Here is an 11,850-nt window from a genome sequence, read left to right on the forward strand (position 1 = left end):
GCGGTCGTCATGGTCGTCGATGGGGTGGCATCCCCGGAGATGATCGAGGCTGAGCTCAACCATCTCTACCGTCACCAGTGGGACTGGGTGATCACCCCCACCGCCGGTCACATCTTCTTTGTCGTCTTCCCCGACTCCGTCAGCTACGGCTACGCGACGCGTAGTGGCCGGATCACTCTCGCTCTCAACCAGCTGGTTGTCGAGATATCCGAGCCGGTTCTCGACGCCCAGGCCGTGGCTGTCCTCGACACCGCCTGGATCCTCATCTCCGGCCTCCCCGATATTGCGCGGTCCGAGCCCGTTATCCGCCAGATGTCTCGTCTCTTGGGCAAGGTGGTGGCGGTCGACGAGCTCTCTCTGCGCAAGGAGGAGGAGGTCCGGGTCAAGGTCAAGTGCCTCGACTCCTCCAAGCTTCACACCTCAGTCCGGGTCTTCTTCAACGACCAGGGCTTCGACCTCAGGCTCACCCCCGAACCTCCCAACCACGTGGGGCGTCCCCGCTACCTCGACGTCGGCCTCCCTGGTGGCAACTCGGGGGCCGGCAGGGACTACCACGGCCGTCACCGCTCCCGCTCCCACCGCTCGGATGAGGAGGGGGCGTCCGAGGACTCCCGCTCCCCATCCCCCTCGCCCCCCTCCTGCCGTGGGGGGCAAGGGCCGCCAGGCCGCTTCCTGCCCTCCGCTGGATGGCCCTCCGCTCTCTGCGGCGTCGCCCTCCGAGGGGAGCGACATCTCCAGTGTGGGACTGGTGGTTTGCCCGGCCTCCTTCCCGCGCTCCCCCGCCTCGTCTCCGCCCGTTGTGCTGGACTCGGTGGCCCCGTCCATCGGCCTGCTCCCAGACTCTTCGGCGGCGCCCGCGATGGGGGGACGCCCCTTCTGGCAGACCCCCCCGCCCCGGCCCCACCACCCCCGTCGCCCGTTCCCCCCTTCGGCCGGACGCTCCTCCGCCCTTGTCGCCACCGCGGGTCGCCCCGGCTGCCGTCTCATCGGCCCTCCTCGCGCCGTGTCCCCCGCCGGCTGCGCCGTCACCACCAGCGCCTCTCCTCCTTGGCTGTGCTGGGCCGGGTCTGCTAACCTCTCCTGCGTCGTCTCCCCCAGGGGTGGGGGCGACTCGGATTCTCACGCCTTTGGCGGCCCAGCCCCCTCCCCCCCGCTCCGCCGCTTACTCCCGTCGCAGTCGGTCGACTTCCTCCCCGGTGGTTGCCTCCCGCCGGAGTGCGCGGCTCGATGCTGCTCACCCTGAGGGCAGCCCGGCTCTGCCCATTCTCGAGCGGGCGGAGCTACGCGCTGCCGCCCGTAACCTGGAGCCAGGTACGCCCTCCATTCCCCCCTCTGCTTCGTCTTATCCTTTCTCTGCACTTGAGTCTGTGCCGCTGGGCAACCTCGCCAAAGTGGCCTCCGACTCCGCGATCATTTTCCGTGGGGAAGCTGGCCCTCCTCTAGCCCAGATCGCGGCTATCAGGGCTCGTGAGGTTCTCGATGGGAAACTCGCGGAGGCTCGTGCGGCCCTCCTCGTACCTCCAGCCGCCTCCGCGGTTGGGGTGTCCCCTTCTCCGCCCGTGCCGCGGCTGACGGCGCCTCCCCCCCTTGTGGCCAGGGCGGAGACCCGGGGCCGTACCCGCTCCCGCACGGCGGCTCTTCGTGCGCAAAGCGCTTCTCGTGTTCTGGGGTCAAGCAGCCCCCCTATGGCTCCTTAATGCGGGCTCTTTTCTGGAACATCCGCGGCTTCGGCCATGATGGTCGTCGCCGCCAGTTAGTGAAGTACATGCGGGATGAGCACATCGACATTGTTGCTGTGCAAGAGACCATGCGTCGCGATTTCTCGCTTCCTGAGCTTGACCGGCTGAGCTCTCACCTCTTTGCGTGGCACTGGCTCCCTTCTAGTGGGAGCGCAGGCCACTCGGGTGGCATCCTTTTAGGTGTGAAGGATGCCACCTTCGAGGTGGGCAGCATGGATAGGGGCGAATTCTTCATCAGCATGGAGTTATTCGAGAGATCGCTCAACTTCAAGTGAGAGGTCATCATTGTCTATGGGCCGGCCGACCATAGTAGGTCGGCCGCCTTCCTAGAGGAGCTCCACCGGAAGATCTCGGCGGCCTCCCTCCCCGTGGTAGTAGGTGGCGACTTCAACCTGCTGCGCGTCGCGGAGGACAAGAGAAATGACAATGTGTGCTTTGCCCGGATGCAATTGTTTAATGAATTCATTACTGACCTCGCCCTCCGGGAGATTGATCGGATTGGGGCCTGGTTCACCTGGACCAATCGACAAGCCTCCCCGACCCAGTCTGTCTTGGACCGGGTCCTGGTATCCCCGGAATGGGACCTCTGGTGTCCCCTAGCCTCTCTCCGCGCCATCACTCGGATTGGTCCGGACCATGTCCCCCTGCTTCTCTCTTCCGTGGACGAACGTCCGCCGATCCCCCCTCGTTTCCGCTTCGAGACTTTCTGGCTCTCCCAGTCTGGATTCACCGACGCCGTCTGCGCTCGGTGGATCGAGGCTCGGGCCCACCCCCACCCTCGTCCCCCCTCTGCTATTGACGCGTGGCACTTTTGTGCGAAATGTGGCAGGCAATTTATGAAGGGTTGGGGGCCAATCTGGGCCGCGACGCCAGGGAGCGTAAGAAGGCGCTGCTGACCGCGATCCAGGCCCTCGACCTTCGGGCTGACGTGGTGGGTCTCTCCCCGGACGAGTGGCTATCCCGCTACGACCTCGAGGACCAACTTTCCGTGATCTACACCGACGAGGAAGCATATTGGCGCCTTCGGGGCGCTCAGAGATGGGTCCTGAAGGGGGACGCGGATACTGCCTACTTCCAGGCGATCGCCAACGGCCACCGTAGACGCAACACCATCCCCCTTCTTTGGGATGGGGAGACCCTCCTCCAGGACCCCCGTGACATCCAGACCCATGTCGACGGCTTCTATCGATCCCTCTTCTCTCCCGCTCCTAGGAGCGGCATCTCCCTCGCCCCCGATTGTTGGGCTGGTGCCCAACTTGTATCCGACTCGGAGAACGCGGCCCTGACGGCCCCCTTCTCTGAGCAGGAGGTCTGGGAGGCCATCAAGGGTATGAACCCCTCTTCTGCGCCGGGCCCGGACGGTCTCCCGGTCATTTTCTTCCAGACCTTCTGGAACGTGATTAAACCGAGGTCATGGCCATCTTCGATGAATTCTTTGTTGGTTCTATTGACCTAGGTCGCCTCAACTACGGGGCGTCTGACATCCGCCAGTTCCGCCCGATCACAGTCATTAACGTGATCTTCCGGATCCTGGCCAAGGGGTACGCCAATAGGGTGACCCTGCTTGCGGATCGGATAACCCATCCTAACCAGTCGGCCTTCATTAAGGGCCGGTACATCCTGGATGGTGTCCTGGTACTTCATGAGGTCCGGGTTAAACGCCTGAAGGCGGTTTTTCTAAAGATCGATTTTCATAAAGCCTACGACACTGTTAGCTGGACCTTCCTCAGGGAAGTCCTTCTTCGGAAGGGCTTTGATGACCGATGGATCACTAGAGTCATGCAAATGGTCTCTTGCGGTCGCACGGCGGTCAACATCAACGGCGAGATCGGTCCTTTCTTCCCTACCCTTTGTGGGGTGCGCCAAGGCGACCCCTTCTCCTCGTTCCTCTTCAATATGGTAGTGGACGCTCTTGCCTCCATTCTAGATAAGGCAAAAGCCGCTGGCCACATTCGTGGGATTACCCCCCACCTTTCTGGGGGCTCAGGGATCTCCATCCTCCAGTATGCTGATGACACGATCATCATGGTCGAAGGCTCGGAGGTGGACATCGCCAACCTTAAGTTCCTCCTTCTCTGCTTCCAACGGATGTCGGGCCTCAAGATCAACTTCGACAAGAGTGATGTTATGGTAATGGGATATTCCCCTTCTGAGTCTGTGGCCATTGCCAACAGACTTAACTGCCGCCTGGGCTCTTTCCCCACCTCCTACCTAGGGACGCCCATTAGCGATTCGCGTCTCTCTGTCGCGGACCTGCGGCCCTCCGTGACTAAGCTCCAGTCCCGGTGCGAGCCCTGGCAGGGGAGGTGGCTTTCTAAGGCGGCCCAGACTATTCTCATCAACTCATCCCTATCCAGCCTCCTCTTGTTTCTTATGAGTTTCTACAGCCTCCATGAGTCTCTCCATAAGGAGATCGCCACAATTCAGTCCCGATTCTATTGGGCTGGCGAGCATGGCAAGCAGAAGTATCACATGGTCAGCTGGCCTGACATTTGCAAGCCCAGGGAGCAAGGTGGCCTGGGCATCATGTGCTCTAAGAGGATGAATATTGTCCTTCTCTCCCGGTGGCTGTGGCGCATCGCGCAGGGTCAAGGTGGCCTCTGGCTCGACATTATCCGGACTAAATACCTGCGGGGTCAACCCCTTGCCTTCTGCCAGAAATCGGGCGGTTCTCAGTTCTGGCAGTCTCTTGTCCAGCTTCTCCCGGTGCTCCGCATTGGCACCTCCATCTCGGTGGGGTCCGGCCTCTCGACCCTCTTCTGGTTTGATTGCTGGGCCGGTGACTCTCCCTTTGCGGCCCGCTTCCCCGCCCTCTTCTCTATCTCCGTCGACCCCATGATTTCTGTCGATAGGGCCCTTCTTGACTTAGGGCGCCTTGCTTTTCGTCGGGCCTTTGGGCCGGCGGAATCCGCCGCCTGGCGTGAGTTGCTTGATTGTGTTGCTCTGCACGAGCCGTTGGTGGATGGGAGTCAGGACCTTGTGCGCTGGCGCCTGGAGCCTTCAGGCCAGTTCTCCACCAAGTCGCTGTACATGGCCATTGCCCCCTCCTCCGCCCCATCCCCCTATCGTTGGTGTGGTCCGTCCGCGTCCCCCTGAAGATTCGCATCTTCATGTGGCAGTGGATTCGCGGTCGGGTCCCGTCTGGTGTGGAGGTCTGCAAGCGCAATGGCCCGGGCACTGGTATATGCCCGCTCTGTGGGGTCCCTGAAGACTCGAACCACAGTTTCTTCGCTTGCGTCTCCGCTCAGTTCCTCTGGAGCTGTTTTCGCGAGGTTGTCGATGGAAGTTGGTGCCACACCAATTTCCCGGACTTATTTGCTGAACTCCAGATGTCCCCCGTGTCCTCTCGCCACATTAGGTGGCTTGAGGTTGGGGTTCTTGCCTGGACTCTTTGGACCGTTCGCAATAAGCTTGTGATCCAGCGTACCCCCCTTCCTCGCGCTACTGACGCTCTCTACAAACTCTCGGGTTTCTTGCAGCTTTGGCGGCCGCTTAGCCGCCCCCTGGACCGTGACGCCATCTCCGCCTTCATCGCCGACCTCCGCTCGATGGCCGTCCGCCTGTCGCCGCCGCCCCCTCCGCCCCCGCCGGATCCAGACTAGACTCCTTGCGCCTGGAGTGTGTTGTTTTCTTTCTTTCTTTTGGGCTTGTTGAGCTGTGCCCTCAGCAGAACCTGTTTACTGTGTTGTGAGACTCGGGTGGTGTGTGTGTGTGAACTTGCTTCGGTTGTATGTTTTGTGACGGTTTGCTTTATTTATAAAGCGGGGCGAAAGTCTTTTTCGGTAAATAACCTGAAGCAGATACTTGTATAGAAAGAAAGAAATTATGTATGTATAGGAAATTCCCAGTACAAAGGGCAAGTCCTACTATACAGCACAAAATGTCTCGAGCACAGCACAGGCTTTCTAGACACTTAGTAGTAATATATCAGACTAAATAAATGTATCATGGCATTTGCAACACAAATTAGCAAAGAAACTACTCCCTCCGTCCCAATATATAAGAGTGTTTTTTACACTAGTGTAGTGTCAAAAACGCTCTTATATTACGGGACAGAGGGAGTAGAATCATGAAAGATGTTGTAGGAAAAGCAGGACACTGATGGATAGAGTAAGTGAACAACCACCAAAGATCAACTGTAATCATTTCTATTCATCAGTATATGGTCTACCCAGGTTTACATCACAACTATCACAACTGGGTGCACAATACACCAAGAAGACTGACAAGACACTATCCATGTATGTATGTGTGTGAGATGTTGAAAGAACGTCGTTACTGTATGTATACTTCAACTTCACTATATCTAATCTACAGTACTACACTCAAGATGAAAGCTTGCACCTGCCATTTACCTACACCATGAAGCTTTCTACTGAGTAGCCGGTGAATCGTTTTCAAACTCAAAGAGTATTTAAGCTCACTGATCTAAGTAAGGGACAAGCCATTCTGGTGGATCATTGAAGAACATATAGGACTCCCGTAGGTGCAAAACATTGAGAGCCAACTCACAAGCAGCACGATTGGATTCTTCTGGAATGTCCCGGACTACGAAATGTGGGTATCCCTGGCTCAGGAATTCTTTCAGCTGTACTACATCTGGCGGTTGATCCGAAGAGGCGTATAGCGGGTTGAGCAGAGGGAGCAGATGAGACTCCAGCATGATACTAGCTGGTTGATAGGACAGAGCGATTTTGATCCCTTTGCAACAAGCAGCTGCAAGAAGAAGAGCTGGCTCCCTGCGTAGTATCGGACTAAAGCATGATGCACCGACGAATTGTGACGTGCTGCCATCCCTAATCAACACCCCTGCAGCACTATTAATTCCATCCTCTGCAACCAAAGAAGCAACGTTCAACCTCAGCGTCGCCACCTTCATCGATGCAGGTCTCTTTCCTTTGATATCTACTGTGGGCAGCACTGCAATATGGCACACACGTTGATGCACATGTAATCTTCTGGAAACAACAAGTGTCAATAAAGATTTTAACCTTTTCTATTCTGCTCTGATCCAGGGTGGCACGGCCATAGTGGTCCGACCGTCCGTTTACCATGCTTTTGTGGCGAAAAAATATTATCCAAGAGTTCATTGAATGCTTGTGCTGGAAAAACATCAGAGAAAGAACCATCACATAAAACATACGATAAAGCATATTACTAAACATTGCTGCAATATAATTGGCTTCACCTTCTCATTGAAATAGCATTGCTTGAAAAATCAAGGGAAAATGCAATTAATTGCTCAGAAGTTATTTCAAGTTTCGACCTCTACTTGGATATACTCCCTCCGTCCCATAATGTAAGACGCTTTTTGACATTAGTGTCAAAAAACGGGGGGAGTACAAGATAGAGGTGGCAAAGAAGGTAGAATCTGTAATAGCTTATTCTATCTGCTCATAGGTGGACTAGAAATGATTTTTCAGAATGAACTAGAAAAAACTTTCATTGGGTTCTGTGCCAGTGAGGCGGTGACCTCATAGGACCCGTATTCCAGTGTTGCTTCATAATGTGTATATTCAACTAGACGAAATACAGAAATAGTGTATCTCTGAACATAAACTCATAATATGTGCAAAATAAACATGTCTGAATTAGAGCAACAAAGCACAGATGCATGCAAAGGATGAACAAAGTATTTACTCCCTCCGTTCCTAAATACTACTAGATGGTAACCAGGCATCTATATATGTGTACCACTAGATTTCACTGTATTATAAAGCAAACATGCCCTGTGGCTTATCGACTCTGTCAATTAAGTGGGCAGATGGTAAAATCATCGAAAAGTAGCAAGAAGTTCCTTCTTATTAATTCCAATTTTCCAAACATTCTAGACTACCTGCCAAAGTAGAAAATCAAATCACGAATACACTAGCAATCTCTCAATAGTATTATACTTTATTTTTCGTAATTGGCATGCCTAGGAGGAGTAGTGAACAAATATTAATGAACAAGTAGTGAACAAATATTAATGAACAAGTAGTGAACAAATATTTCTTTGTACTTTCTTTTTTCAATTAGTACTATATTAATGAACAAGTACTACCTCTGTCCTGGTTTATTGGTCCCCTTGGTAATTTGTGTCAAATTTGACCAAATATTTAACTAACAAAATATTAATGCATGTCAACAAAAATTATATCGTTGGTCCGTTGGACTCGTGTTTGAACATAGTTTCTAATGATATAATTTTTTGTGACATGCATGGACATTTTGTTAGTTAAATTTATGGTCAAAATTTGGCACAAAATACAATGGGGACCAATAAACCAGGACGGAGGTAGTAGTGAACAAATATTTCCTCGTTGTATTAGGACAGTGGACTCATGACTTTACCATGGTACAAAGCAAGAAACTTGTCAGCATAATTTTAAGTTAACAGGCAGGTTCACAGGTCATTGGGATTTCTTTATTTTTTTGTGAATTGGCATGTCAAGCAGGAGTGACATGACATACTAATAAACATGTTAAGTGACGTATCACGGGTGCAGGGTAAGAAAACAGGAAATGTTACTAACCAAGTGTAGGATTATCCCGCAACGGAACATATGCTGAAGCATGAGTTCCGGAGTTAAAAGCAGATGTTTCATCAAGCGGCACTACAAATCAGACATGATGATCAGTCCAAATGCATACTTATGTAAGAAAAAATGTAGAGTTAGCAAACATGTAACATTTACTAACCATCATTCAAATTTGCCTGCACTGGAGGAAATGTTGCAGTATAATTCCTTGAGTTAGAAGCAGATAACTGATTATGCATTGCAGCATCTCTGACCTCTGCACACATTTTATGATGCCATGATGGTTAGAAGAAATACAACGGTTTTTTTTTTTTGAGGTATAGAGATAGAGGATAGAAGTAAAAGCAACGAACTTAGAAATACCATTACTACAAGGTTCGTTGGTCAACATCCTTCCAGAATATGAACTTGAATTATTATGACCTGTAAAAGAATGACACAGATCATCCACCATAGATATACATACATTTACCTTGATCAATTTGTAACTGACCACGAAAGTAAATATCACATAAAAGGGTAAGGAGCAGTACACAGAAACCTTGTCAACAAGTATATGAATATTTAACATAGGTGCATATTGACTGCAGAGCAACTTGGTAACTAAGCAGCTATGCTAAGTTTTGAACTAAGTTTCTGTTAGCAAATGTTCTTACTGTTTCAGAAAACCTTGGAGTAGTTGATAGGAGTTCATCTTGTTAATTTCAAACATTCCAGACTACACTGCCAAAGCTGGAACTTGAATCGCTAATACACTGGCAATCCTTTCAGTAATAAGATATGAATGAATAAGCAGCAAACAAATATTTCCTCATTGTATGAAGACAGCAGACTCATGACTTACGATTGTACAAAGCAAGAAATTTCCCAGCATTAATTAAGTTAACAGGCAAAGCTCACAAGTCATAAGGATTTTTCTTTCTTTGTGAATTGGCATGTCAAGCAGGAGAGACATGACAAACTATCAAGAATGCAGGTAAGATAGGGGTAAGAAAATAGGAAACACTACTAACCAAGTGTATAATAACCCCGTGATGGAACATATTCTGAAGCATGAGTTCCAGGGTTAAAGGTAGATGTTTCATCAAGCATCACTACATACCAGACTTGATCAGCTCAAATACATACTTATATGAGAAAAGTTATAAAGTAAGCAAACATGGAACATTTTACTAACCATCATTCGAGTTTAATTGCAGTTGAGGAAATGTTGCAGTATGATTCCGTGGGTAAGAAGCAGATAACTGTTTATGCGTTGCAGTATCTCTGAGCCCTGCACACGTGTGATGATTGTTAGTAGAAATACACAGTTCGGATAGATAGAAGTAAAACACCAAATTTAGCTATACCATTACTACCAGGTTTGTTAGTCAACATCCTTCCAGAATTTGAATTTGAATTTTGTGGGTGCATCTTATGACCTGTAAAGAATGTCACAGATTATCCACCATAGATATACACTCATTTACCTGGATCTATTTGTAACTGACTATGAAAGTAAATATTAGATACAGGACAAGGAGTGGTAAACAGAAACCTTGTCAACAAGTATATGAGTATATTTACCAAAGGTGTATATTGACAGAAGAGCAACTTGGTAAACTGAGCAGATATGCTAAGCTACTAACTTTAGTTTCTATTAACAAATGATCGTCCTGTTACAGAAAACCTTGGAGTAGTTCATAGGAGTTCATCTTGTTTATTTCAAACATTCCAGACTACATTGGCAAAGTTGAAACTTGAATCGCTAATGCACTGGCAATCCTTTCAGTAATAAGAGATGAAGGAATAAGCAGCAAACAAATATTTCCTCGTTGTATCAAGACAACAGACTCGTGACTTACCATGGTACAAAGCAAGAAACTTGTTGGCGTTAATTTTAAGTTAACAAGCAAAGTTCAAAAGTCATAAAGATTTTCCTTTCTTTGTGAATTTGCATGTCAAGCAGGAGTGGCATGACAAACTAATAACATGTTAACTGATGTATCAAGTATGCAGGGAGGGTGAGAAAACAAGAAACACTACTAACCAAGTGTATAATAACCCCCTGATGGAACATAGGCTGAAGCATGAGTTCCAGGGTTAAAGGCAGATGTTTCATCAAGCATCACTACACATCAGACATTATGATCAGCTCAATACATACTTATGTGAGATAAGTTATAAAGTAAGCAAACATGGAACATTTACTAACCATCATTCGAGTTTAATTGCAGTTGAGGAAATGTTGCAGTATGATTCCGTGAGTAAGAAGCAGATAATTGATTATGCGTTGCAGTATCTCTGAGCCCTGCACACGTGTGATGATTTTGTTAGTAGAAATACAAAGTTCAGATAAATAGAAGTAAAACACCAAATTTAGCTGTGTCATCACTACCAGGTTCGTTGGTCGACATCCTTCCAGAATATGAACCTGTAAAATAATGGCACAGATAATCCACCTAAGATACACACCCATTTACCTGAATCTATTTGCGACTGACTACGAAAGTAAATATTAGATGCAGGACAAGGAGTGGTACACAGAAACCTTGTCAACTTTGTAAACTGAGCAGCTATGCTAAGTTGCTAACTTTTAGTTTCAATTAAGAATCATTCGACCTGTTTCAGAAAACTTTGGGAGTAGTTGATAGGAGTTCCATCTTATTTATTCCAAACGTTCCAGACTACATTGCCAAAATTGAACTTGAATCATCGCAATCCTTTCAGTTACCCTATATGAATGAACAAGTAGCGAACAAATATTTCCTTGCTGTATCAAGACAGCACACTCGTGAGTCACCATGGTAAAAAGCAAGAAACTTGTTAGCATTACTTTCAAGTTAACAGACAAAGCTCACAAGTCATCAGGCTTTCGTTCTTTCTTTGTGAATTGCCATGTCAAGCAGGAGCGACATGACAACTAATAAACATGGTAAGTAACAATGCAGGGTAAGGAATCAGAAATTGTTACTAACCAAGCTTAGAATTATTCCGCAATGGAACATATGCTGAAGCATGAGTTCCGGAGTTAAAAGCAGGGGTTCCATCAAGCATCACTACACATCAGACATGAATGATGATCGTTCTAAATACATACTTATGGGAGAAAGATTGTAGAGTAAGAAGACATGGAACATTTACCGACCATCAGTTGAGTTTGCTTGCTGTGGAAGAAATGTTGCAGTATGATTCCTTGGGTTAGAAGCAGATAACTGATTATGCATTGCAGCATGTCTGAAGTCTGCACACATGTACCATGATGGTTAGGAGAAACAGACAGTTCAGATAGAAGTGAAACACCGAATTTTGCTATACCATTACTGCCAGGTTCATTGGTCAACATCCTTCCAGAATATGAACTTGAATTGTGTGGATGCATATTATAACCTGTATAAGAATGACACAGATCATCCACCATAGATATACAACCATTCACCTTGATCTATCTGTGACTTACTATGAGAGTAAATAGTAGATAAAGAACAAGTAGCAGTACACAGAAATCTTGCCGGCAAGTATAGGAGTATATCTACCATAATCCATAGGTGTATATTGACTGCAGAGCAACTTGATAAACTAAGCAGCTACACACTAAGTTGCTAGAAATT

General features: G+C 48.7%; 1 protein-coding gene across 1 annotated transcript; it reads right to left on the reverse strand.

Annotated features, from left to right (window-relative positions):
* Window positions 1–9,268: 9,268 nt before the first annotated feature.
* On the reverse strand, window positions 9,269–11,478 carry LOC119350478. Its single transcript, XM_037618298.1, has 8 exons — window positions 11,388–11,478; window positions 11,218–11,298; window positions 10,638–10,673; window positions 10,455–10,550; window positions 10,290–10,370; window positions 9,610–9,681; window positions 9,438–9,533; window positions 9,269–9,354 (listed from the first exon to the last, which is right to left on the reverse strand). Exons 1-8 carry the CDS (start codon window positions 11,464–11,466, stop codon window positions 9,269–9,271), a joined length of 627 nt encoding a protein of 208 aa, XP_037474195.1. The 5' UTR covers window positions 11,467–11,478.
* Window positions 11,479–11,850: the final 372 nt, after the last annotated feature.

Source organism: Triticum dicoccoides, chromosome 1B, assembly GCF_002162155.2.
Source record: "Triticum dicoccoides isolate Atlit2015 ecotype Zavitan chromosome 1B, WEW_v2.0, whole genome shotgun sequence".
NCBI classification, from domain to species: Eukaryota; Viridiplantae; Streptophyta; class Magnoliopsida; order Poales; family Poaceae; genus Triticum; species Triticum dicoccoides.

Excerpts from the sequence above, each read along its gene's own strand:
- LOC119350478 (XM_037618298.1), bottom strand. The coding sequence starts at position 11,466 with ATGCATAATCAGTTATCTGCTTCTAACCCAAGGAATCATACTGCAACA. Across the intron at positions 10,551-10,637 it reads GATGTCGACCAACGAACCTG|GGCTCAGAGATACTGCAACG; the intron begins GTAGTGATGACA and ends ACACGTGTGCAG. Across the intron at positions 9,534-9,609 it reads TAACAAACCTGGTAGTAATG|GGCTCAGAGATACTGCAACG; the intron begins GTATAGCTAAAT and ends ACACGTGTGCAG.